The sequence below is a fragment of the Takifugu flavidus genome, chromosome 1, assembly GCF_003711565.1.
Source record: "Takifugu flavidus isolate HTHZ2018 chromosome 1, ASM371156v2, whole genome shotgun sequence".
Taxonomy (NCBI): domain Eukaryota; kingdom Metazoa; phylum Chordata; class Actinopteri; order Tetraodontiformes; family Tetraodontidae; genus Takifugu; species Takifugu flavidus.
The window spans coordinates 23,369,114-23,396,728 of record NC_079520.1 but is presented as its reverse complement, the minus strand read 5'-3'; the positions used below and the strand labels follow the sequence as shown (position 1 = coordinate 23,396,728).

The 27,615-nt window shown below is 42.9% G+C and overlaps 1 protein-coding gene across 1 annotated transcript; it reads left to right on the top strand.

The window, feature by feature from the left end:
- Positions 1-512: 512 nt before the first annotated feature.
- LOC130539886 (potassium voltage-gated channel subfamily H member 4-like) lies at positions 513-27,495 on the top strand. The gene is made up of 16 exons (XM_057058624.1): positions 513-1,183; positions 8,619-8,852; positions 9,520-9,651; positions 9,995-10,128; positions 15,518-15,758; positions 16,557-16,714; positions 16,816-17,017; positions 18,032-18,226; positions 18,524-18,723; positions 18,991-19,240; positions 19,318-19,532; positions 22,194-22,232; positions 22,856-23,229; positions 23,804-23,895; positions 24,705-24,781; positions 25,412-27,495. Exons 1-16 carry the CDS (start codon positions 1,108-1,110, stop codon positions 26,462-26,464), a joined length of 3,672 nt encoding a protein of 1,223 aa, XP_056914604.1. The 5' UTR covers positions 513-1,107; the 3' UTR covers positions 26,465-27,495.
- Positions 27,496-27,615: the final 120 nt, after the last annotated feature.

Sequence of the window (27,615 nt, the reverse complement as noted above, 5' to 3'; positions counted from 1 at the left end):
CGACAGTATTTTGGTGTGTTTAACATCAAGTTGTCATGAAAAACATCTCCAGGCTTATCCTTTTAATCCGCTCTTAGCCGCGTTTATCTCAGAGCCTTAATTCTCTGAAGAGGATACTGTAGGGGTGGGGTTGGTGGAGGGGGGGTGCCTAGGGTGACCCGTCCAGAAATGATAAATTTGAAACAATGTATTGTTTGGGGAATTTCTCCACGTGCCCATTTATATAAAGTAAATATTTCTGCAACACACGTGCGTGCCGTCGGCGTGCTTTGAGTCACACAATAGCCGAATACAATAGCCTGTATTGACTCGGGTGCTGGTGATCCATCTTTTCCTTGATTTTCAGACAATCCAACAAAAGCTCTGTGCTGATAGTAGAACTGTGGGGTGTAATGGTGCTGTCAGCTCCTCCAAAAGCATCCTCCCTCCCTGCCTCCTCCGCTCACCCCCCCCTCCTTCTCGCTCTCTCTTTCTCTCTCTGGCTTTCTCTTACTCTCTCTTACTCTCTATGCCCCCAGCACAGATGAGAACAGGTCTCCACAGAGGATGCCAGCATCTCATTGGCTGAGCGATCACAGGAGTAGATGTGAGCAGAAGTGAGAGAGAGAGAGAGTACGGCGAGGAAGAAGATGCAACTCTTGTCACAGCATCCCAACACTGAGCTGAAGGGTGTGGGACTCGCAGACACATCCACTGTCATCTAACAGAGCCCCCCCTACAGTGCAGTGGACTTAAACTTCCTCCATGTTGCCACTGGGATGAACTCCTCCACTGAAAGGTGAAGAGGAACAACTGGTCTCGGTCACCTTCACCTGGGCTTAATTGCTTCCTGTTGACCGAGGAATTGCTGATCCGTTCTCTAAAATCTGGACCCACCGAAGATTCCTGCACCTGAACCTGCCGCCGCAGGTGTTGGGATGAGTCTTTCCAGCCTCGCCAGACCGTGCTCTGGATTTCGTGGAGCAGAGTGGCTGTAGGTGCACATTTCCGGACTGCTGTCCCCACGGTGCCGTCCTGCTGCTCCTGGGACGCCCTAAAAGCCTCACGCTGTGCCCTGGGATGGTGTGACCTTCAGCCAGCAGTTGTCTATCCCACATCAGGGTAAAAATGCCGGTGATGAAGGGCCTCCTGGCCCCACAGAACACCTTTCTGGACGCTATCGCGACACGCTTTGATGGCACCCGTAAGTGTAACTTTTCTGAAAACTTTGTAGCTGCTTATCCCTTTCACCTCCACACTAAAGAACAACAGTTATATTGGTTACGGCTTGTTTACAATTGACAAAAAAACCTGACATGGCTGTTTTCAGGCCACCCTTCCACTTGAAATCTGAACCAAACATCTAAAAATCCAGACGTAAATTGACCTTCAGGAATCGTTTTGTTAGTTTAACAGAGCAGAAACTGCAGCCACAGCCGTGCAGCTACGTCTGCTTGGCGCACATCTCTTGTTTTGTACCTTGTGCCACCTCAGGGGAGTTTGTATCTTGTAAATGAACACCGCGGGGACGTCGGTGTTACGTTTTTGCCTGTCAATGCAGCCTGAATGAATGTCGGGCTTGGGGGAAACAAACAGAGTCAAACGGGTGACAAAACTGTGTAACTGATGCGTTGAGTACAAAATTACAGCGTCGACCGGCGAGAGAGGCACTCTAATGACGGGTTGGGTGTTGGCGATGTGAAGATAGACGCGTAGCATCCAGAGATGACGCGAATGGTGCTCAGTTCAGCCAGGGGGGGAGGGCAAGGGTCATACACATATGGCCTGCTGAAGAACCCTTGTGCTAAACATAGACTGTGCCAACTCCAGGGGGCTGCTCTTTGGTCGAACCCTGACATCTGCGTGACGGAAGCAAAAAGAATTTGCTTCGTTGTAAAATGACAACCAATACGGAACAAATTCTGCCTAAACCAGCAATATATATTTTCCATTTTCTTCTCCTTGTTTGTGTGTCTACTCCCCCCCTACACATTTGTGCATAAACAACCCGACGATGAGCATTTAGAGCAACAGGGGTTCAGATAAAAGCGTCTCACTGAAGCAGGCTGCGCATCTTTGCTGCTGTGCGCCAGTTTTTGCCACTTCCAAACCATTCTCAAAACTGCCACGAGGCTACCGCTCCAATAGGCGTGTCGGAGTGCCCGCAGCTCAAAATAGCTTCCTTCCTGTTGCCTGGGTGACACGGTCCCACTACTTTCATGGATGATGCTGAAACAGTTTTGGTCTTTTAGAGAAAGACAGTGTGCTGACAAGAACCCACTTGAACTTTCAGCCTTTTTGACTCAAGTTCTTTAGGGCTGCAGCTGGTCTCTCATCTTGGAATGACATGGCTTAAATGGAGTGGCATTGTCTGCCGTACAGCTGGGATCATTCACTGTCACCTGCACCTGGTCGCAGTATTCAACATTGCTGTATTTACCCATGAGTAAGAATCTTATTTAGTGGCATATTTCAACTGCTGAAGCTTTAAATCTTTAAGGCTTTGTAGCTAAACACATTTAATATATATATAATTTTTTTTTCCATGAGCAGAACACAAAAGCCCTTTCAAAGTATCTTTAAATCTTAAATCTTCAAGGCATAGATTAAAAGCAATTCTACATAAAATACCTAAATGTTAGCTACATTTCTAACAGCCTCTCTCCATTAGAAACCTGATGAATATATTTTAATATTTTTAATACCTCTTCCTTCTCTACGTGTCAAGAAGTTCTCACGCTCACACCCGCCAGTCGATCTGAGCTGACCTTTGGGAATCTCCTTTATAATACCAAAAGCAATATTAAGCAGTTTTGCTCAACGGAGAAAATTGCACTTCTGTAGCAATTTCTCTTTGCGCAATATAGAAAATGTCACAACGGGTTAAATCAATAACCTTTGGCACTGCACAACATTTGACTCATGGCAATGTCAGCAGTCCTCCTAATGGGGTTGGTCTAGTGTACACTTTATACTATATGTACTGTATATAGCATATAAATAGTATGCTCATCAAGTGTTTTGTAGTTGTCACTGGATGTTACATGTCATCATTTGGTTACAGCTGAGGCTGACCTAAATGTAAAAAAAAATAAAATAAAAAGATTTTTTTTGCTGCAGGAAACATCAACCCAGCAGATTTCAGTTGACACACCGGCTGTAATCTAGAGCTTATAGTCCTTTTATCTCCACTGTCATGTTACTTGTATATGTGTGGTTGGAGGCGGCAAACGCGCCTGTCCTTTACACCCTTCCCCACCCCTTCGAGCTCCTTTCCACAACCTCCCCTGCGGAGTTTTCACATTGACAGCAGCACTTTCCCCGTGGTTACGCTGGCCCGCGAGCCAGCTGCAGACGGAGATAAGAACCCGGTTTATTTCCCCCCTAAACACTTTTCAGCTGAAAGGCAACCGATGAACCAAAGGAGAGGCAACGAGAACGGTCAGATTGAACGTCACAGGGGTCATTGTTTACCAGCTGACCGCTGGGTTTAAATAGGAAGCAGCAAAGGCCAACAGATGTCAGCAGGCGCCGGAGCTATTGTTTGTCCCCATCCATTGCTTTTAAAGATGCTGCTTGTTGGGTTTTACAGGTTCAATAGCACTGACATGATTAAGTAGTTGCATCTCTTTGACTTGGTATGTGGTTCTTCGGCGATGGTCTCCTGTCCAAACTTTCAGTGTGTTACATTCGAATCTATAAACTGTATTTCACACATTGTAGCACGATGAATGCAAAAGGGCAGCAAATCTTGACAAGAAGCTCCTGCAACTAGCTTCCCCTTCCCCATGTGAATTGGATGTGCCCCCAGTCACTGCTTTCTCTGCAGCAGTGCAAGGAGTGCAATCTCTCATTCCATCATTGATGTTACTGTATGAGAATGCAATTATTTTTCAATTAGTCTCTGTTGTCAAATGCTGCTAAACGCCATTAAAGACCATCTAGGAAATTAGTTGCAATTTCTATGGGAAGGTTCTGTGACAGATATTTCACAGTTTATAGTGCAGCTAACTTCTGTAGACTCTCTCAGGACTCCTCTGCCACTGATTTAACAGACCAGTGACCTTTTCCTCGGCAAGCCCTCTTCTCTTCGTCCCATCTGCCCCAATTAGTAATTACATGCTGCTGGGTGGTAATTTGCTGGTGAGGCAGTGGCCTTATCTCAGTCTTTCTTGTACTGAGGAACTCCTGCATTGCATAGCTAAAGGATATTGTTAGCGGTAGCATGTAGCATCATCTTGTCACATTACAGTTGCTGCACGTCAGCACAGATGTGCAATTAAGGGACCTGGCACGGCAGAGCAGCTACTCAAAGCTATATCCATAAGAGGATTATGGTCCAAGAATTGAAGCATTGTCAAAATTCCTCTCACTCACACACAAAATCTTAAGACCGGGGCAAAATTACATGAATTCGCATTTTGCGCTGGTTAAGCATTAGCAGGTTGTAAGGAAAGCGGCAAAAACAAGAAACAGGAGAATGGCACAAAAAATAGAGTATTTATAATCAAACAGGCTGTTCATTAGCATCCCATTTTATGATTAAAGCCAAAATAACCGAATGTGTCAACAAGAAAGATGAAGGGTGGCCCTCCATTGCTTGATCCAAGGGCTTTTAGAAGGTTGGGGGGTAATGTTGTGGTCAAGATGGCTTCACCGGGGGAATTTTGGGCCTGGAACTGACGTCTGTTTCTGTAAACTTCCCTTTCCACCCATCCCAAGTGCTCTCAATGGGCTTTAGATCAGGGGATCAAGCTGAATGGTCCAAAATGACCACTTTATTCTGCTGTAATAGGTCCATTTTAGGGAGGGTTTAGCATTGTCCTGTTGGAATACCAAGCATTACAGTACAGGCAGGGACAACATGGCCACATAACTGGCTGACATTCATTCTTCCTGCGTTTCTCTGAGCTGCATTGTTTCTTCTAAATGAAAAGCACCCTAGAACGTGATGGAGCCTCCTCTTTTGGAAATTTTGGAAGTCACAAGAACTTAACCTTCCCATCAGAGAGTTAAAAACCTTTCCACCTTTAAATAGTCCATGTCTGGTGTTTTAAGAAGCTTGTAAAGATGCTTTTTTGTTCTTTATGTCTTTATGTGCTGTGTTATCGGGCTGGGGTCACATCTGTAATTAACGGCCTTAATTTGGATCATTAATACGGTGCCTGTGTATTCAGGGAAAACCTTTGGGATCCTCCAGGTGAAGTTTTTTTGGGTCGACCACTTAACCTTTGTGTTCCATAGCCCTCGGGATCATTTAAGGGCTCAGTGCGTTCCACCTCGGCAACAATGACACAATGTGAGAGGCTAAACAATCCCGGTACGAAGACAGAAAGCCTTTTTTTCCCTTTGCCTTCAGAAAGTCGTGATAGTGTGGATGCCCGAAGAAAATGACACAAAAGATCCAGATTATGATTTGTTAAGGCTGTGATCTTGAACGGCTGCTGAACAGCCTGTTGGAGTAAAAATGCTTTTTGGATTGTGCATCTCTAGTTACAATCTGCTTATGACCCACCAAAGTACAAAATCTCATTATGCTTTGCCCCAAAAGATTTTGTTCAGGAGTTTAATATTCAGTAGCAGTTAATATACCGTAGTTATCATGTAATTTTAATTTTTGGAATTAGCTGCTAGCTTACTGTTGATTAAAAGCAGGTTAAATTGTTTTCATGTGCTACATACTGTATAATAACTCCTGCTAGCAGCCAGTTAGTGTTAACACTCCACGTTTAAGTGCACCTTTATCATGTTCTGAAGAGCTTAGCAAGGCGCTACATGACAGATGTGATGTTACAGATGCAATGTTTGCAGACTTAACCTACTCTGACTCTGAACTTTGAACATTAAAATGCATGACAGTGCATTTAGTTGCATGTATTCAAAACTTAAACTCACATATGACATTTTGAAGATTTTTAAAAAAATAACAATCACAAAAAGTGAATGCCATTGATGATTGATTAGTGTTTAGAAGACATCACAACTTTTGAATTCTAACTCTGTCAGCACCCACCCTGGTTCAGGGGCCAGAACACTAAGTTAAGTTTTACCTATTCTTACGAAACATTACATAAACTAGACATGCTTTCCTGTAACACCAGCTGACTCACTGACTTTTGCAGGACAAATTATAGAACACAGGAAAGAGGGCATGCTGCTTGTTTGCTGACATGCCATGTTTGTTCAGCCACTGTTCCTAGGACTTCTCTTTCTTCCAGTTCCAGGGAAAAGTTGTGCAACAGTTAGAAATCTTCAAATGAAGATATGACTTAAGACATTATATATATAACACAAAGACTCCAGTTTCCACAAGCAAAGATCTGCACTGTGTCGCACAGGCATGAAAGCCTGTTGATGGATCTGTCTAACGCCTGTCTTCCTCGGTAATCCTGCAGTGATAGCGTACACGCAGGGAAAGTTGTCACCATACAGAAAATACAGCCTTATGTTCTGCTTTACACTGCATGGCCAATTAAAGTTCTGAGATTGTGGATTTACTACTTGCCCTGTGGAATCAGTTTAGATCATCCCAAGTGCACATGTGTGTGGCTTCAAAACAAATCCCAAAGGTGGACATTTTCACCAGAAAGGACTGTAACTACATGGTGCTGGAGGAGGGGTAATGTGCTGTCAGAGTAGCTAGTCCTCATTCACCCCCCTTGCCGTGGTACCTTTCTGTGTCCTGGTGCCACCAAACAGGAACATTTGGCTGCTCTTTTTTGTCATAATTTGACAATAAAGGGCAATCGAGTCTAGATTAAAAGCTGTCTTTAAGAGGTTCACCTGCTCAGAATGTCGAAAGTTTTTAGAAGGACAGAGTTTGCTGTTTAAATGCAAATATTAGCATGATGGTGCTGCAGTGTAACAGCATATTGAAAAAACATTTTCTGTTTAGATTCACCATGAACCTCTGCAAGAACATGTATCTTTTTTTTGGGGGGGGGGGGGGTGTGGGGATGGGGGGTTCAGAAGGGTTACCTAAGCATTAAAGTAGTGAGGAGATAGTAAGGGTTAATTTTGAGACAAGTGATCCCTTTGACATCTGCAAGAAGAGTCACCGAAGCAGGAGTGATCGGGTAAAGATTCTTCACGTTTCATCTGGCGCCCTTGTGTTCATTTTACAGCTATTTTTAGTCTCATTGGATTTTGTTTAATTAACATTTTCTGATTGGTATTTGTTTCTCTTTGACATGTTTCTGTATGTCTGCGGACTCTTGCGGTGTGAAATATGTATCATAGGTTCTTGTCTGTTTGGGCTGCAGTGTTCCTTTAAGACAGACGGAGGGTCCAATTGTTTGGTGAACAAACAGCAAACGCACTGCAGCAAAAAGCTGTCTTAGCTTAACAAGGTCACACGTGTTTAGCAACCGAGGAAAGGTGTGACGTCAAAGTGAGATTAATATACAGTATACAGTTTTGGTATGCGGTGCAGAGGCCCAGGTGCTGTGAGGATCTACCCAGGGAGGAAAATAGGCCTGCTGTCACAGAACTGTCCATGGTTCTGAGGGCCAAGCAGAGCTGTTTCTGGTCCTGATATCACACTGTAGTGTCCTAGATTCCATAAGCCCCTACTGTACTTTAAAACTGATTTATCATTGATTTACCCATTGTAAGGATTCATTTTGGATCTTAAGGTTTTTCTGCGTGTGATGGAGGCACATTTTATATTTCCAACTGCAGCCTAAGATTTTTATAAAGATAATTTCTGACTAAAACCTACAGGCGGTGGTAGCTCAGTCTGTTGGGAACTAGGCTGAGAAGCGGAGGGTTCCTGGATCACACCCCAGCGGAGACAAAACCTAGAAGGTGTTCTGATAGTATGGGAAGGTGCAGAACCCCTTCATTGCATTGCCAAGGTACCCTTGAGCAACGTACAAGATCCAACAAATGCTCATATAGGTGATGCATCCAGGGGTGGCCCCTGCCTTCACTCATTGTGTACCCTCCCCAAGACCCTGGAGGGGATAAAGCAGTTAAGAAGATGGGAAGGCAGGACTTTCTGACTAACAGCAGTGTTTTATATTAAATGAGACAATCGATAAGATGTACTCATTCCTATCTAATGTAGTCCCTGAAAGTTTATGAAAGGATGCTCACAAATTAAGGTTGAAAAGATTAGATTTGTGAAACATATGTTTCGCGTTTATTGTTATTTATCAAGATTTAAAGCTCATCGAAATTTGCATTTGGTTTTTTGGAAAGTTGTGGTTACTTGCATTTTTACAATCACCTTTTTAAAAGCACTGGCTTTTTATCGGTTTATATCAGCCAACCAATTAAATTCTCCTACATGGGAATCAACCAGTGAGCTTTGTTCCTGTTTTAATCTTCAAGTCAGCTGATGCCGGTTCCTTGAGCTGGCCACACCAAACGATTGGGCCTGGGGGAAATTAAATTACTGTCACTGACTCTGCCATGACTGTGATTCATGCTCACTTTGAACTTTTAAACTAGCGCTGATAGGAATGTGCAAAGCTTCGACTTTGGTTAAAAAGAGTCAAGCAAACTTTGATTCTAGTACAAAGAGAAACTGAGTACAATTAGTATATGATACAGCTGGAAAATCTTGGAACTGTGTTGCTGAATTTTCCTGCCTACGTTAGGTTTTTACACACCTTTTCATGATTCCATTTGAACAGACAGTAACTTCCTGTTGGGTAACGCCCAGGGCCACCGCGGCTACCCTATTGTCTACTGCTCCGATGGCTTCTGTGAACTGACGGGCTTCACGAGAACCGAGGTGATGCAGAAGAACTGCGGCTGCCACTTCCTTTTCGGGGCTGACACCAGCGAGCATGTGGCGCAGCAGATGTTGAAGGCTCTGGAGGGTCGCGAAGAGTACCAGGCCGAGGTCTACTTCTACAAGAAAAATGGTGGGTGTCATGAAAAAGGAGAGCGGGGTGATTTGGACATAACCTCTAATTCTCAGGACATTAAGTCATGATTTTATTGATTTATTGGAACCTTTTTTGAAAAGGTATGATTCTTCACAACAGAAGTTCAAACACAACGCTCCAGATTTGTCCCGTGTTTGCGTTAAAGATGTTTAAAGTCCTTTAAACGGTCAAAGATTAAAGCCCTTCATATATAAGTTAAATTACTGATTCATTTTTATCAGCATTTGTGGATGGCTGAAACATAATGTCATGCATGGAATATAGACATTACTGTTTAGGCCTCTTGGGGATTAAGTGTGAAAACTACTAGCGTAATTACCCTCCTGATTACTAAATAGTAAAGTGCTTTTATATAAAAAGCCATAGATAAAGCAAGAAACAAAGAATTCCTCTCCTATGTGCTGCAAACATGCAGTTATAGAAAGTACGCAGCATTGTTTTGGGTAGCCAAGCAGTTTCTGCACACTTTAATGAGCACACTATGAATTGACAGGGTCTTCAATCTGTGGTGTTTCCCGACCATTTATCACACCAGCCCCTCTCAAAATGAATCCATATACACTTTGTGCTGTGTTTTCCAGAAAAGATGTAGGTGTATCTATAGCTCAGGTGTGGAATTGAATTTTTTTTCCCCTCCTTCCAGGTGTGGCCTTCTGGTGTCTGCTAGACATTGTGCCCATAAAGAATGAGAAAGGCGAAATGGTCCTCTTCCTCTTTTCTTTCAAGGACATCTCTGACATGCATGGCAGGGGGAACCACAACAGCAAGAAGGACGGTACGATGTGAACACTCTTATTTGCTAATTTTGAGCATGATTTATTAGCGGAGACACTCTGGTTCCCCCCCACCGGCTTTCATTTTGTCTGTGCTGCTCTGTTCATCTCTGATAGACCTTCTGGGTTGGCATTTGCTCATGAGAAAAGAGCATTGTAACGTGGGATTTATTTGGTTGTGTCTTCAAGTGAAAGACAAGGGAAATAATGCTAGCGTCACGGCGTAAAGCAGCAAAAATGTTAATCTGACAGAGGTGAAGCATTGCTTCGACTGATATGGTGTTCTCTTCGAGCATTCCCGTTGTTCTAATCTGGTGCGCAGTGATCTGAGGGACTGTTTGACAGGTACGGAAGACAAGAGGCACAGGAGGAAGAACGGCTCTCGCTTCACCGAGGCCCGCAAACGTGGCCGTACCATGTTGTACCACCTGACCAGCCAGTTCTCAAGGGGAGGAAAACGGGAGGTCAACCTGGGTGGAGTGAGTACTTTTGCCATTCTGTAACACTGTCTGAGCCCAATTTCTTCCCGTACCCTTGAAGAAAAATGATCATTTAGGAGTTGATCAGACATGTAGCACTCAGCCTCAGTCTGGTGCTTGAATTATTAATGCTGATATCTATAAAAAGGGGAGAGGTTTTTTTTTAAAGCCCAATCTACGGGGAGCCTCGACCTAGATCCACACAGTTTCCCTGTCTGAAAAATCAATATTTTACCCTGAGAGGGGTCCTGAGTGAAGACTTTTCGTCCACCTTGCTTTTTGGAGGCTCACACACACACACACACACACACACATTTTTGCACTAATATCTTTGTGAGGACTTTCATGACATAAAATTAATCCTTAAACAGTCCAGTGAAGTTGTGGGGACCAACCAAAATTCTCACTTCCTAAAAAGGTCCAAGTAGAGTATTTTGGTAGTCAGTATGTAGTAATTATAAGAAAACACACACACACACGCACCCCCCCCCCCCCCACACACGCACACACTGTCCATAAAAAGAAATGTTAGTCCTAAACCATAAATATTCATAAAGCAGTAATTCCTGTAATATACAGATTTAGTCGTTATACTACTATTTGTCATAAGCTCTATTAATAGTTTCTGTTTTTGCTCTTCACAATGACTTTAAGGTTCCAATAAAGCTGTTTGCTACCTGTTAATGTGCAACCGTTTTATCACACTCCGATTTTGCTGCTAGGAAGAGTTGTGTGTTTTTCCCCCCTTTTAAAGTGGATCACCATTTTGAGATAATCCCATTTCATCCCTGCAAAGGCTCAGATACCAATAGGTCGGTACTCAAACCTGTCCTTCACTATGGAGCATTTCATCCCACAAGGCTTAAAGCCATTCAGAACCTTTGGGGATGAATTACAATGTGGAAAGTAAATACCAAAAGCCTGAAAGACATTCATAAGTCAGCCTCCTAATATTTCCATTTGCAAATTAGAAAATGTTGGAGAGGGAACAAATTGTCTGCATACACCCATGGCACCACAAACTGGATTTTTAAGTTCCTTGGCTGTCTAGTAAGCAGAATATGTTTCTCTAACAAGGTTATAGCATTTGTTAGAAAACTTACTGGCAGCAATTTCAAAATGGATGTGTGATTGTTGATTTGTGAAAGAAGATACAGTCTGACCTGCAGGTACCTTCCTGAAAATAAATATGAGACCCGGACTCCCTGTTTGGCAGATTTCCTGCTCCCTCCTACATACAGATGGCAGTATTCAACAGCGCACACATACAACAAACACACACTCACAAATCCTTGTACTTCTTTGTGAGGACTTTCATAGACACAATGCAGTCCCCAGCCCCTTACTTACCCGATCCCTAACCATCCTAACTAACCCCCTAACTATAACCCACCCTCTAATTCTAACCTAATCCCAATTCTACCCTCAAAAGTAAAACCATGTCTTACCCATCAAACAACTGAAGTTGTGGGGATTTGCCAAAATGTCCTAATTTTTCTGGTAGAATGAATATTTTGGTACTCTACAAAGCAACTAGAAGAACACACACAATGTAAGGCCTTGATAAGTGTGCATCCATAGTATAAATACTAAATATCTTATCTAAAGTTGACATTTTCCCATGTTTACTTAATTGTTTATCAAATTCTACATGGAGGACCTCACAGAGTTTCACCAGCAATGCAGTTATAGTCTTTTTTTTGTAACATATTTAACCCAGGACAGCTGGGGTAGTTTAGAACTCCTGCCCAAGGACTCTGAACTCCCATTGCTGGGGTACCTGCTCCGCACTGTGGCATATAGAAAAAGGGGTTGTCAGCTGGTTTTACATGTTTGCTCTCCCTCACCATCTGGCACTCAAGCCTCATCTCTTTTTTTGGCTTCTTCCCACTCGATCTTGCTCTTACTCCTCATATTTCCTCTTAGTCCATAGTTCCTATTTTACTTTGCCATCATCTCCCCTACTTTTGCTCCATTTATTTGCCCTACAAATATTAACGCCCTCCAGCCAATATTGCATTCAGTACATTACATGTCCAATCAAAATGCTGAAGTATTTTGTTTTTGATGGCTTTCATTTTCTGCAAATTAATTATCTAAGTGAGTTATATTTATTTCTAATTATGTTAAAATGTAATTGTTCTTAATGAGTTATTCATGATGTGAGACCAGATGATGCGATTACTGAAGAAATGATGGTGGTTATTAATGGGCTTCTGTGAAAGCCGATGCTCAACAACACCGCTGACTTATTGCTGGAGCAGCCATCAGCTCTGCGTGAGCATACTCGCGCGTCTGCTCAGACGCAGAGCCGCATGGGCGTTTTTGGTGATTTGTTCTGAAACAACTGCAGGAATCTGTTCATTTGACTCACCCTTAGAGGTTGCCATGGTGATCACAACTACCTTGGAGCAAATAGCAGATGTTATGATGCAACTCTTGCCAGACAGGGTTTTTTGGTAGTCTCATTAAAGTAAACTGGTTGACCTAACATCGTATTTCCATTTTCATGATGTCAAAAATGTTGATCTATGCCGTCGTTGTGACCAACCTCATTCTTTATGGTTTAATGTGTATGTTTTTTCTTTAACAATATTCTGTCAATACCCAAATCATGGTTAAGGACAGTGAAGTATGTTCTCACAAAAAAAACAAGCCTTCAATGAGTTAAAAATTCATAACACAATGTAAGACAACCAAGTCTTCTTATTATCCTAAAAGAGTTTTTATTTTATGGTATTTATAGACAGTTAAGTAACAAATAAAAAGAACTTTGACCACTGTTTTCCTCCCACTGACGCCAGTGTATCTTGTACCATTGTACTTTTTTTTCGCCTTATCCGTGTTTCTCTCAGTATTGATAAGTTTAAACGTGGCCCTGCACCTTCACCACACAGTCAACCACATTTAGAGAACATCAGAGCCACTGAGGAAAACTTCCATTTTAGCTTCTTGGCAGAGAAAAGAAAAATAGATTTTTTTTCCATTCAAGAAGTGAGGTTCAGGATACAGTCTATTGTTGAAGCTGAGCTGAAACACACTTTTAAACTGCCATTCTATTGCAGTGGATGAATTTCTAGTATGTTGGTGTCAGGGGCAGTTCTTGCTGGGTAGGGGCAAAACACGGAAGGATGCCTAATGGGTAACCTTTAATGGGATTACCCTTATTAGTGTAGAACCTGAAATCTCGTTGCCTGCCCTTTTCTCTATCTATCTTGATCCACAAAGCACCTGACCCTGCAATGGGTCCACTGGTCTCATCTGGGCCCAGGTCTTCTTCCCAGGTGGGGCTCTGTGCTCTGATCATAGATTTTTAGATTTCCATTTTTTTAGGTTTCCATTTTCTTTTTCAGTTCAGTTATATTCTGATGGAGTTTTTGTTTTATCTGCCATTCTGTCAGTGTAGTGAGTGCTGGAACTAATCCAAAACAACTGACAACTGGCACTGACTTGATTTTGTAGTGTTCATAATTGGGATTGCATCTCCTACAGATTGGTCATTGTTGTCACCAAGTGTGAGAATGTCTGAGTGTCTGCAGTGAAGATGGAATGACAATGTGGCTGCGTCCTGCTCCTTCTTTCCATCCCATATTTGAGTTTGGGCTGTTTAGGCAGAAACAAGCTGTAAATGATGAAGGCATTGTCTGCATGTGTGAGCATGTGTGCTGCTAAAATGGACAGTGGTGATGATTTTCACATTTAGAAAAGGTTTTTTTAAAAATTAGACTCAATGAAGTAAATGATAGCTAGCAAATTGTTAGACCATGACCTTGAAGTTGGAGCAATGTCAGTGTTAGCTTCATGTTTATATGATTCAGAAAATAAAGGTTGCACAACTATGATCTACAAATATAAAATAAATATTATAGTTTATCCAGTCCAATTTTCCCGTACAGACAAACCTGTCATATTTTACATAAATAAGTGAATCTCGATTCTATCACACGCGAGACCACTGTATCCTCTTGCCTATCCAGGACAGTTTTGTTGGGAACCCCAAAGAATTCTGGGAGATGTAGTTCAGAACAGTAACTCTGGGCTATAGTGGGATTAAATGACATTTGAAGACCAGCTGGTACTTTGTAACAGGCAGTTCAGCAGTGTTCCAGCTTTGCTGGGCTTTTCTAATCACAGAGATGTGCTCAGATGACCAGTCCAACTGCCAAAGGTCAGCTGGCTGTTAAGACCTCTGTGTCGCAAAGCAAGTTAAGAAAAAAAAAGGCAGCTTTCGCTGAAACATAGCCACAGCTGTTAATAACAGTCAGCAGTTCTAGATTATTCCAACTGTGGTCACAAATGTCTGGTCAGCCACAAATCAAGCAGAACCCACTGACAGAAGGAGCTTTCCTTGTAACTGTTACTGCATACAAGAATTTATCCAGTGTCCAGGAACATTAATCACTTTTATATGACATGATATTCTTTAAAATGATGTCCTACCCCTTGGTGATTGACTCATGTCAAACGATCTGTGCAGATGTGACACCCTCAATCCTTCACCCCTCAAAATGGGTCAGGAAATAAACCCTTTTAGAGAAAAGAAGAAACTTGAAGGAAAACCACTGCCGAGCCAACCCTCCTCCTAAAAATGGCAGACTTTAGTTGTAATGATGGAATGTGTTTTATTTTCTCCAACGAACCAGCTCAGTTTGTCAGGATGGTGCATCAAAGTGCATCTTTTTTGCTACATGTCAACCTGGCAGCATCAGACTTCTTGGAAAAGAGTTCAAGCTTAATGAACCAGCCTCCTCATTGCTGGCCCACACCTTTTTTTGAAGGCCGCATTGTTCTCAGATGGATTACAGCTTATTTATCTCCTCTTGCTGTTTCCCTCACTCCCGTTAAAGGTAATAGCTCCTTCTGCTGTCACCTAAATGTGGTTAAGGCTCTTACATGCCAAGTGCACAGCCTCATTTGGAATGCTGCGCTCACATTATGATCTTAAATGGGCCCACCTCATCAACCACAGCAAGTTCATATTTTCTGCAAATGAAAATTAAATGAGTTGAATAAATGACTTTAAAGAGTAAACGAAGCTGGTCTGGTTCTCCATTTTTCCACATAATGGTTCAACTGACATTCTGCTCTATGATCTGCACATTCAAAGCACTGGTGGCATTTGAAGGGGTGCAGTCAAGCCAAGCCATGTTTGAAATGATTAGGCCCCAGTGTTGGTGGTATGTTTCCACCTCATCAAGCAAAATCCCTTTTATGGCAGGCCACATTGGTAATGTATTACCGATTCAGGTACTTTATCAATGTCTGCAAGAGACAATTAGCAGCCTTTCCATGTTTTAGTAGGCTGCAACTTTTCTAATAACCTTGCATTTATTTCTGCACCTGCAGGTCCTGAGTGTGTTGTACATTTACTCTGCGCTTTGTCTTACAGAGCATGATCGACAAGCCTTCCATGCCAGAGTACAAGGTGGCAGCGGTGCAGAAGTCACGTTTCATTCTGCTCCACTACAGTGTGTCCAAAGCCCTGTGGGACTGGTTGATCCTCCTCGCCACCTTTTATGTGGCGGTGACCGTGCCCTACAATGTCAGCTTCACGCCATACGAAGACACTGTCACAGCGGCACGCTCCACCATTGTCAGTGATATCGTGGTGGAAATGCTTTTTATTCTAGGCAAGTAGTGCTTCTGTTGTGGTGTTTGTTGAGATTTCCATGCAATGGGCAACGGGAGTCCCTTAATTATTTATCCTTTAAACATTTCCAGATACCTGAATGTAATAACTCCTTTCACAGCACGCAAGAGATGACCTAAGCAGACTCTTGGTAGTGTAGTGCAGATGAGTAGTCATTCACAAAGGAATTTATGCTAATTTGATGATTATTTGCTAGGAATCCACCATCACCACTTAGCAAGAAACATTCCCTATTTCTGCGAGCTCATTAGCACTGTTGCTGCCAAGATTTGGCTTGATAGTTCTGTTGTAAGTCCCACAAATAATCAAAAACTAAAACTCTTGCGTGGCATTAAGCGTATGTCCCCTGGTCAGGGAATACACCGGATGGATGTTTTTTTTGCTGGCAGCTTCCGGGCGTTTGTTGTTTCCTTTCATTCAGCAGCCCATAATTTGAATGTGTGCGCTTAGTGTTGAGTCATCACTTCTGCGAATATTGACATCTTGGGTGACAGATGAGGTTTTACTTCACTGCTCATGCCCAGAGGTCTGCTTCCTGTGGTGTGCATGCCAGTTTTCTGACAAGAAGATTAGAGCTCTCCGTCAGATTTATTGGTCCAAATCGATACCTTAAAAAAAGACAAATTCCTTTGTCATACATCACACGCCATCGCTTAATGTTAGCAGGGACCTTTTGTTTAACTGTTTGAATCACCTCCATCAAATGCATATTGTTTTCTATTTATGTTTAATTTTTTGTATTTATGGCAACCAACAACTAAAATCTTTATATTTGCAGACATTATCCTGAACTTCCGCACCACCTATGTAAGCCAGTCAGGTCAGGTGGTTTATGAGTCCCGTTCCATCTGCATTCATTATGTCCGAACCTGGTTCTTTGTGGACCTGGTTGCTGCGCTGCCCTTTGACCTTCTGTATGCCTTCAACATCACAGTGGTGAGTGCCCAACAATATAACAATGGCATCTGATAGCACTTGCTTTCCAAACTGTGACACCATATTACACTATGTCCTCTGTGCCTGCCTTGGCTCTGCAGACCTCCTTGGTCCACCTACTCAAGACTGTGCGCCTGCTGCGCCTCCTTCGCCTGCTTCAGAAGCTGGATCGTTACTCCCAGTATAGCGCCATGGTGCTCACATTATTAATGTCCATGTTTGCTCTGCTGGCACACTGGATGGCCTGCATCTGGTACATGATTGGCCGGAAGGAAATAGAAACCAATGAGACGTGGGAGATAGGTGGGTCTATCTAAATGTGTCGAACCAATTAATTTGTAAATGATCGGTTATTCATTCATGTCAACAAGATGTATGAAAATTCCCATTTGCTTCAACACAGGTGCTGTAAATGTTGCTTATTTCCTAACTTGTCTAGCTCTGTGGCAAATACCATCCATCTTCTGGGCTCTAATGAGGACTGTCTGAAACTGATCAAAACTTGTCTGGGTCGTGCTGCTCTTGTAAAATGCTGTAACTTGACCGGATGATCAAATAATCCTGTGGTCTAAAAATAAAATGAAGACAAGATTTCTCATAGTGATACTGTAGTGTACAAGAAAGGAGATCAGGTCCAGTTCAGTGTTGAATAAATTGTTTCTGTTGTGTTGAAATATTGGGCCAGTACATTTGATGCAGGTATCAGGTATTAAAATAACACATTATGGCAACCAAATTATGACCACAGGCTATACTTAAACTACTAATTTGCCTGTGATTTTGAGGGACAAAAGAAACTTGATAGTTGCTCTCAGTGTTAGCTAAGCTGTTTACCTGGATTTGCGTGTAAACTCATCTGTTTACCCAGACTTGTTTTTAATCTGACTGTGACAAAAAACACCCTCTGTGACCCACAAATATATCTGGATTATTTAGATTGTCTATATTTATTTGAGAAGAAAGAACAAGCAATGTGTAAATTATAGTTAAGATCTGTGAAGGGGATAATTAGAGAGATGATCCCACCCTCTCTACTGCCCAGTATAAAGCAAAATTATACCCATTGCTGTGGATGTAACATTATAGCTACTAATTAACACTCAGTCTTATTTGTCCCTGGAGTAGTGAGTCTAATTTTAGGTCATTTTTGCAAGGTTCATAACACTACTGCAAATCATGTGAGATACATATATGCGTACATAATTGCAGTAAAACCTGTCATTGCATGCATTTATCACTGGCACAAAACACATACGTGCAGAGAACATAAATCATAATTTTCACATTTTTGTCTCACGCTGTTGTTTCTTTTCAAAGGGTGGCTCCACGAGCTGGGCAAACGTCTCGAGACACCCTACATTAACAGCACCCTGGGAGGCCCGACAGTACGTAGCTCCTACATCGCTGCCCTTTACTTTACCCTCAGCAGCCTGACCAGCGTGGGCTTTGGTAATGTCTCCGCCAACACTGACGCCGAGAAGATCTTCTCCATCTGCACCATGCTTGTCGGTGGTATGTCTGACACAGAGACTCGCTCTTCCCCTGGGTGTCCTGGCACAGCAGTGTCTCCATTAGGCATGCCAGAGCAAAACAATTCAGCATGAAGTGGGTTGGATGGCTTGGCTGGCCTTTATGAGGCAACTTGTTATGATATTTATGTACCAATTGACTGATTACTTTAGACAACATGGCAAATAAGAAGATTACTGCATGTGTGTTGAAAAGCTAAGAATCACAGACTGACAGTATCAGCAAATGTATTTATTTTTATTTGTTTAATATTAATCACTTTTTGTGTTTCCGGAATAGCACTCATGCATGCCCTGGTCTTTGGGAATGTGACAGCCATCATCCAGCGTATGTACTCAAGGCGCTCTTTGTACCACACGCGCATGAAGGACCTGAAGGACTTCATCCGTGTCCACCGTCTGCCTCAGCAGATCAAACAGCGCATGCTAGAGTATTTCCAGACAACATGGTCTGTCAACAATGGCATAGATGCTAATGAGGTGGGAATCCCCTTTATTGTTGTTGTCATGTGACACTTGTTGTTGCTGCCTCCCCACGAGAAACGTCAGGGCAATGCCAGAGCAACACCGTCTGTGCTCCCACTTCAAAATCCTTTGCAGTTGTAGTTTATTAGCCCCCACAAAACGGCTGAAGACCAACGGTTGACGTCCATTTGAAATTCAAAAGAGGGGAACTGGTGGCAATGTGGTCCAGTCCCTAATTACCAATCTGTGTCACACCTCATTACATCTGTCACACATCCGCAGCTCCTGCACGACTTCCCTGATGAGCTGCGGGCCGACATCGCCATGCATCTGAATAAGGACATCCTCCAGCTGCCGGTGTTTAAGGGGGCCAGCCGTGGCTGTCTGCGCTCACTCTCCCTCCACATAAAAACCTCCTTCTGCGTCCCTGGAGAGTACCTCATCCGACAGGGTGACGCTCTGCATGCCAACTACTTTGTCTGCTCCGGGTCTCTGGAGGTGCTGAAAGACAGCATGGTGCTGGCTATATTAGGTGGGGTTTCGGATGTTTTGCTACTAATTAAAGCTGTAAACTTTGAGAAATTACTATTTTTTTCACCCTGGTTTTAGGAAAAGGGGATCTCATTGGATCCGATCTGCCCGGGACTGACCAGGTAATCAAGACCAATGCTGATGTGAAGGCCCTGACCTACTGTGACCTTCAATATATCGGCTTGCGGGGACTGAGAGAGGTGCTGGAACTTTACCCTGAATATGCCAACGTGTTTGCCTCAGACATCTACAACAACCTTACCTACAACCTGCGTGAGGGCAGCCAGGATGAGGTAAGAAATAGACTTAAACAAAGAAAAGGCACATCCATCCATATGGTAAATTAAAAAAAAACCTTTCACATTTACTGCAGCAACTGAGCATTTTTCCTTTTTAATTGTTTACATCATATTTAAATGAAAGGCTTTGTCTGTGAACATAAAAGCTGAATGTAGTGTTTACTTAATGACATACATAATTAAGTTTGTTTCACTGTCTTCAATGTGAGTCAAAAATAAATGAAAAAAATATAAGGTATATTTACATTTACCACAGACGAAACACACCGGGTAACACATGTGCCCTTTAGATAGCTTTTTTACTCTGCTCTCGCTACCACAATTCTGTTGTCACCACAATTACCATGTGTGGATGGTACTGTCAGGCAGCTGTAGTACTTCGGTGTTGCCATGTCAAAGCCAGCATGATATTGCACCCAGACACAAAGCTCCTGTCAGACCAGCCTGTTAACAGTTGTTCAGGAAAGTGCTATAAAGGGTGAGTAATCTGCAAAGTAAACGTACTTACGTACACCGTTAGGCTGAAGAGCATTTGAATGGCATCGTGCTAATTCTAGACACATATTAGCAACCAAATGAATGCCTTAGCCGACTGAATTTCAAGTATAATCAAAATAAATTAACATCAAGGAAGCTTCGATGCGTGACTGACAAAACTGCTAAAGCCATCTGAGGACTTTTGTGTTCTCATCCGTATGTTTGTCTCCACTGGTCTTCCTCATTATTTTGTCGATGTTGTTTCTTTTTGGCAACGAAACCACCAAACAATTCACCTGGGACAGTTCAGGGCATCTGCACTGTAATGATCAGATACTTTTTTTTATAATAGCACCCAGGGAAAACATCAGGAAATATGCACAGTTCAGTCAGTCAGCTCTGGACTAAACCAAGAACTTTATAGCGCACAATTATTTGCAAAATTTGTGAGTATCGATTTAGCAACATAGACGCAGGTTTGGCGTCAAGCTCTGTCTGAGAGCTCACATGAGGAGGCTGGGGATGTGGTGGGATTGAGCTCCGAATGGCAGCAGAGAGCAGCAGAATAGCACCACAAAAGAGCCAGGGCAGCAGAAGGCAGAGCAGCACAAACAGCATACACCAAGTAGCAGTGAGCAGTAAAAGGGAATCCAATTTTAGCTCCACAGGCTTTGCATCATTGCTTAGCAATTAGCATTGCTATGAATGTTCTTAATCAAGTGGTCTTGCTAGGTCTCCCACTTGGTAATGACAAGCTCAGGTACCTGGTCAAGCACACATTCGTACACGCACAAGCCCCGACAAACACACAATCATGGACACATTCACATGCTTTCAGTGTTTCAGGGTCGGCTTGGCTCAGTTGGTGGGGGTGTCCTCCTCCAAACTAGAGATACTCGAGAACGATTTGCTGCCTGTACAGCAACCAGTCATCTGTTGTGAAATACTTTATCATCAAATATTTTAACCTCATCATTGCAGGGCTGTCATATCAGGCAATATTGTTTATAAGCTCACATTTTAGTCAATATTAAATCAGTTTAAATTAGTTAAGTTGAAAAGCACACAGTTGGATGGGGCACCTGGAGCCTATCCCAGCTGTCTTCAGACATTTTCAAGCAAATTTATAAGAATAAAATGTCATATATTAAAATAACTAGCCAGTAAGGCTAACTAAACTACAGTTTAACCTAATTAATGTATTTTACACTGTCCAACTACCCAACAGCCTAATGACCATCCAATCAGATTTGTCATGTTTATATGATGACGTAAATTGAGTGTGTGGGGTTGGAGGTTGTGGTACAAGACACGAACAATTTACAAATCAAGATGCAACAATAACAGAAAATCAACTGCCTACAACGTATGTCTAGAAATGCAGGAGTGTGGAGATAGAATGAATTCATCTGAAACTGAAAGCAAAATTGTCACTCTACTTTAACCAACCTGACCTGCTAAGTTGCCATTAATATAAAATACACAAGAAATCACGCTTGGGATGGCTTGAAACTTTCAATTATATCTCCATAAAACCCATTTAACTATGTGGGACACTATCAAGCTGAGTGACCTATTAATTGATATCCATGTTCATTTATATCATTGGGTGCTAATGTTTCTCACTGGCTGATGTTTGTCTGGGGAAGAGAATTGGTCACTGCTTTGTTTAGATGTCCACATGTGACATTCTTTCATTAACACCATAATCTGAGGAATCTCCCAGCTGGCTTTTGATTCAATGGCTCCCAGTGCAGAAATTCAGCATTTTGATAGGGTAAAGGATTAAAAAAAAAGAATGACAGCGAAATCCACTGTCCAAGAGCATTAGTGGCATCACAGAGCAGGACAGACAGACCCTGACTTGTCTTTGTCACATTAAACTTCATTTTAAGCCTATCTTCACACGTGGGAATCTTTCACGAGCGCCTTGCTTCATTACTCTCCTGCTGGTCATTATGGAAAACATCACAAGAAGCTATTTAGTTATTTACACGAGCAAAAGGGCATTTGCTTTATTTCAAGTGATAGCCCGTTTAGCTCACAGGGAGATTATTTACTTTGCAAAAATGATTTTTATATGTTTAGTCACAATCACTATGTGTGAACACAGTTTATTAATGATATCATAGCAGGACTGACAGTGTGTCTTTTCTGAAGCCTGCTTTGTTCCTGCAGGGCCAGAGCAAGCTGTCGAGATCCCCGAGGCTTTCCCTCGTAAGTTCACCTTTCAGTCTTCTGTGTTTTACGGCTTCAGTCAGTTTTTCTTAATTTTATTGAGTTAAAAAAGCCTTTTTTGAAAGGGGGTGGTCACACTGTATTCCCTATGATTTGTAGGGACAGTGGGGACACGTACAAGGACTTCCCCTTCGGGTTAAAACTCATTTAGAACAAAGAGCTCTTCTGTCCCCAGAGGGAGTCACTAACTGGGTCAGGAGCTCTCCTAATGGGTAACCTCATGAGCTACTTTTGCCAAAGTGTGCAGCGTAGCCATCCACCTTTTTATTAAAACACACTCAAATTTAAAGTTGAATTTAATGGAATTGCCACTGAGGTAGCCATGGTGAAAGCCTAACAGCTTTATACCAGGACGGAAGTGATCCGATTAAAATATCATCAGCAGTAACTCATTAAAATCATAATGACATCACTTTAAAAATAAACAGGCTCATTATGTGGGAGATTGCTCATTTAACAGAGAAAGCTATTGTGAATGACACTCTAAATTTATTTTAAAAATAATTTTTGCAAATTAATACAATCTAGGTTCATATGTAAATGTTGTTATATGGTTTCTAAACCCAGGTGAGAATTCTAATTTCGCATTTGCTCTTTTACAGGAACCCAGGCTCCCCTCCATCGTGGAAACAACAGGAGACAGCTCTGATGACTCTTTCCATCTCTCTCCAGCGACTCGCTCCCGTCGCAACCTCCTGCTGCCCAGCCTGAGCAGCCCAGTTCGCCGAACCTCCTTGGGAAACCTTCTGGGGGACGAGCTGAGGCAGTTCAATGCCCTGCGTCGCTGCCGTTCACCGAACCTCAGCCGCGGCTTTCACAGCCAGCTCTCTTCCCCTCAGCCGCCACCAAAAAAAGACCACAATACGCCCTCATTTACCCCAGCCTCTGTCCAGAGAGGGGCAGACGCTGAGCAAAAACCCACAAAACTGCTTATCCCAACTGTTACATGCTTCGGACCCCCGGATCTGAGCCCCAGGTAATGTGAAGCATATCCTCACGCTCACACAAGCAGCAAATGATGACCATAAATCAAAATCAGCAACAGTGAATTCAAGACCTTAAGTGAAATATTAGACTCGCTCTAATGTGGTGGAGGTTTGATATATGAAATATATATAAGGGGGAGCTGAGCACAACATTATTGAATGGGCTGCACTACAGTGTAAAGGGTCTCTTTTTTAGTGATTCCACGTGGTCGTTTCTTAAAACTCCTCTTTCATGGTAACCTAAAAACAAAACAAACAAATGGAAACACCCCAGCATAAAGAAAGATATCATCCACAAAATAGATTTGCATTTGCATTTTTCATCAGACGTTACTACCTTTCATGACCTTATCTGCTTGCACCAGCCATCCCTGGACGTGGGTAAGAGTGTTTCATAGAGCTCAGGTGTCCACCCCTCCAGACTGTGCCCTTCTCCTCAAGTTCAAAACAGTAGCGGCAGCTCCCGTGGCACCTTCCCTGGTTGACGTCTGCCTCTAGTGATAATTGAAAACGCTCTTCTGTTACATTAAACCCTGCTTCCCTCCTCCTCATCTCTTTACCCAGGGTCGTAGATGGAATTGAAGACAATGGGCACACGTTCCATTTCAACGGGGAGGGCAGCGGGCCTAAAGCCAGCACAGGAGGCAGCACCAGAGGTATGCCAATCCGCCACCTGCTGCGAGGGTCACCTAGATGCCAGATGGCTGCGAGTTAACCACAATGCTGCCACTCTATATGATGAAATACGAGAGTATGGAAGAATGAAACGTCAACCAGTTGTCCAACCAGTCCGAGAGGCTTCAGATTAGAACATGTTAAAAGATAACTGAGGTCACACGAGTTACTGAACTCAGCTAATGTTCAAAGTCATGTTCAGGTCATGTTCCAGGTGCTTATATGTATTCTTTTAGAATGATGAAGCAACAGCAGGAGGCGTGAATCTGATAAAACTGTGTTCCACACAGCATTCAGCCAATTTAAATACACTTTGTCACTGACAGATGCTAAATTACCATCCTTAAAGTCGTATCGACTTCCACTGAATAGCAATTTACAGTGTGAGGAGAAACTGCATAAGGATTTTGGATGTGTCCTGTAATGCATAGAAGAATTGGGATTAATCAAGGAGCCATTTTCCTTGTTGACTCTGTAAGCTCCATCAGACTCAGACATCAGACTCCAAACTTGGTGACTTAATTATCACCATAGTGCTCAAATTATCTTATAAAACAGGCTCAAAAATTGTTTAAAGAGTCTTACTGCGTCTGCTCTTGATACAGACACTGGAGGTCAAACACAGCAAATCCAGAGACACAATCATGCATGTGTACATGAAAGGATGTAGTATTGGGGAAGTAGATACAACTTTCAGGATGGTAATTTAGCGTCTGTCATAGTCATAGCAACATCCATCACTGCAGTTTAGTGAAGCAGCTGTTTTGCTTTGTTCCTTATATATTCGCAGAGTCCTCGCAGGCTAATGCCACTCTGCTGTTAGAGTCAGAGGAGGTCAGACAGGGCATCAGTGAACTCAACCACAAGGTAAGTCACGGCACATTAACGCAGGATGGGTGGAGGATTTGTTTAATACCAGCTGTATTAGTTCCACCATCCCTCCTTACTGGAAGAAGCCATCTCATCCTGTCCTCAGCCTCTTTTGCAGGCTTAGGGGTAAACTTGAAAGGGCGGCGAGGTGAAGTCCACTCCTGAATCAACAGAATGAAACTAAATGCGCACCGAGCAGACCCAGATGGGCTCAGGTGGCTGTCTGTCGTAGATATTAATTAATCAGCAGGGCTCTTTCTGCAATGCAGACGGTAGCCAAAAGTGCTAACTCAGCTCAGAGGGAAAAAAATGACAGCCTGTCTCTTCCTGTGGCCTTTCTCTGGCCTACTTTGGCTCTTGTTTTGCCGCATTCATCCTACTACTTTCTTCCTATTTATGGAAGACACCTGACCTACCAAAGGAGAACACTGAGAGGATCCTCCCTAGGAGGGTTTTCCTTTGGTCGGTCATTAAATATTACATGCTGACTTAAGTTAAAGGTGAAGCATTAAAGGCAGAAGCTAATTACCTCATTAGCTTTGTGCAAGTGGACTTCAATGTAGGGATGTATGTCTTCTTATCGCACTCAGAAGTTGTGTGATTAAACCCTCTGTTCTCTCTGTTCAGATGGAAACATTAAACCAGGAAGTATCCGAGCTCACCAAAGGCCTGCACCACATAATGCACATCCTCCAAGCCCATGTGTCTGTGCATCACTGTAAATCGTCCCTCCCCTCATATCCCTACGGCATCCAGATGATGTCCATACCCGCTACAGTCCCCAGCACCACTACACCCCTCACCCAGCCCTCGGCATCCACTCTTAAAAGCGATCCCATTAGCCACATAGCCTGTAGCCTACAGATCACGCCTTACCATGATCTCTGGAGCTGTAGTGAAACTCCTAAAGCCCAACCAGAAAGCTTTTATCAGCCTCGATCACCCACTTCATGTCCTGCTCCCTCTGGGTCCCAGCCAGGCTCATGCTGTGCCTCTGAGAGCAACACCACAGACATATGGACAAGTACATCTCTGCTTAGCGTCAGTCCAGGATTTCAGGACGGAAATTCAGGCCTTGCGACTCATACTGGGCACGAAACTTCCCACTGCAGGCCTGTAAGTCTGAGCACCACCGCCACCATCAGCAAGTCCCAGCCCACATTGTGCCTACAGCCTCCCGGTGAGGGTGATGAACAGTCTTGCCTTCTTTTCGGTGCCCCTGCTGCTCTGTCCACACACAGCCTGCTAGATACTTCACTGACTTCTTACCCCCATCTCTGCCTGCCCTCTGACACCAAGGTCAAGCTTTCTCCAGCCACACAGGAGGACATTTGTGTTCTGTTGTCCACCCCGGCATCACAAAATCTGATCCAGGACACCTCCGTCTTCCAAATCAGTGACTCACACCCCCTAATCCTCCCTGTTTCTGCCTCGGCCACACCGACAGTCGTTCCTGTTGACCCCATCCTGGGCTCAGGGTCACCACAGTTGGATCTTGCTGAGCCCCGCCTTCCTCTGGGCGATTCATCCTCCATGGACCACAACAGTCTGGAGTGTCTGCTGGGAAAGGGGGGCTCTCTTGAGAGCAGAGACAGCGAAAGTGTCTCATCACAAAGATCCAGCATTGGCCTCCAGACTCAGAGCTCAGAGCAGTCGTGGTGTCTGGACCTGACAGACTAGACATGTAACTCCTCACAGTGTTTCACGTACTGCTGCAGATGGTTCCCGTGTACTGTATGTCCGTGTGTCATCTCCTGGGCACTCACACTTGTCAAACTCCACAAAATTTTCACCATTTCTATGCAAAGGCATGTCATTCTGAGCATTTGCCTCACTGTGTGTCCATGGGTTCCACTATATATATATATATATATATATATATAGTATATTTTTCAAACACCTTAAGAGAAATTTGCAATACCTGTTACCTCCTTGCATGGTAATGTTGTTTATTCTTTTTCCTAAGGAAAAGGTTTCCAGATCAATGTGTAAGAATTCCACATGACAACCTTTTGAGCGTGCACACAGATATTGTGTGTATTTGTCAGGCAGAGAGGTTGGAGACGGCAGTTTTAAAAGGACAGAGAGTGAAAGTGGCAAATGCCTCCCCTTGCATGGTAATAGAGCATTGCCTCATGCTGCATTGATTGTCGTTTAAATGAAAATGTCTCTGATTTCCTTGAATTTGGCCGAAACCATCAATCAGTATAGAAATTTTAATTGAATCGAATCTGTCTCCTTTAAGTCGACTCTTTAGGCTGCTCAGGAGATGTGCGTGTCTTCTTTTTGTTGACTGACAAGTCTATAAACCCAGCACACCTCAATGAAAAGCCCCAATGAACTGTTCTGTCAGAAAATGTCTAAATTTTAAAATATTGAATATTTCAAAAGCCTTTTTTTGTCTTTTGGGAGGATTTCCACAGAGTATGCATAAACAAACAAGTGTTCTTTGCGTGCACGTCACTCCACAATCCTATACATAGTTTGTCAGTGCATGCAAATAAACTCCTGCTGTCAACTCTGAGCGCAGGAATCTGGTGTCAATTAATTTCTTATTCCTGAGAATTCATCAAGGTTAGCATTGTTGTGTACATAATGGGTTGTCATAGTGACAGAGGTGTTTTTACATTTTTGTCCTCCCTTTTCGAATAAGCTCTTGTTTGAACTAAGTTTACAGAATTCAAATAAAAAAGTAAGATTTTATGGCTTCATTGTTCTGTAGCTGCCTCATCTCTTAATGGCTTTGACTCTAATGTATTGATTTTTGATTATAACGAGCAAAAATGAAGCTACATTTAAATGACTGTGGGAGTATTTTGACAAACTTTGTT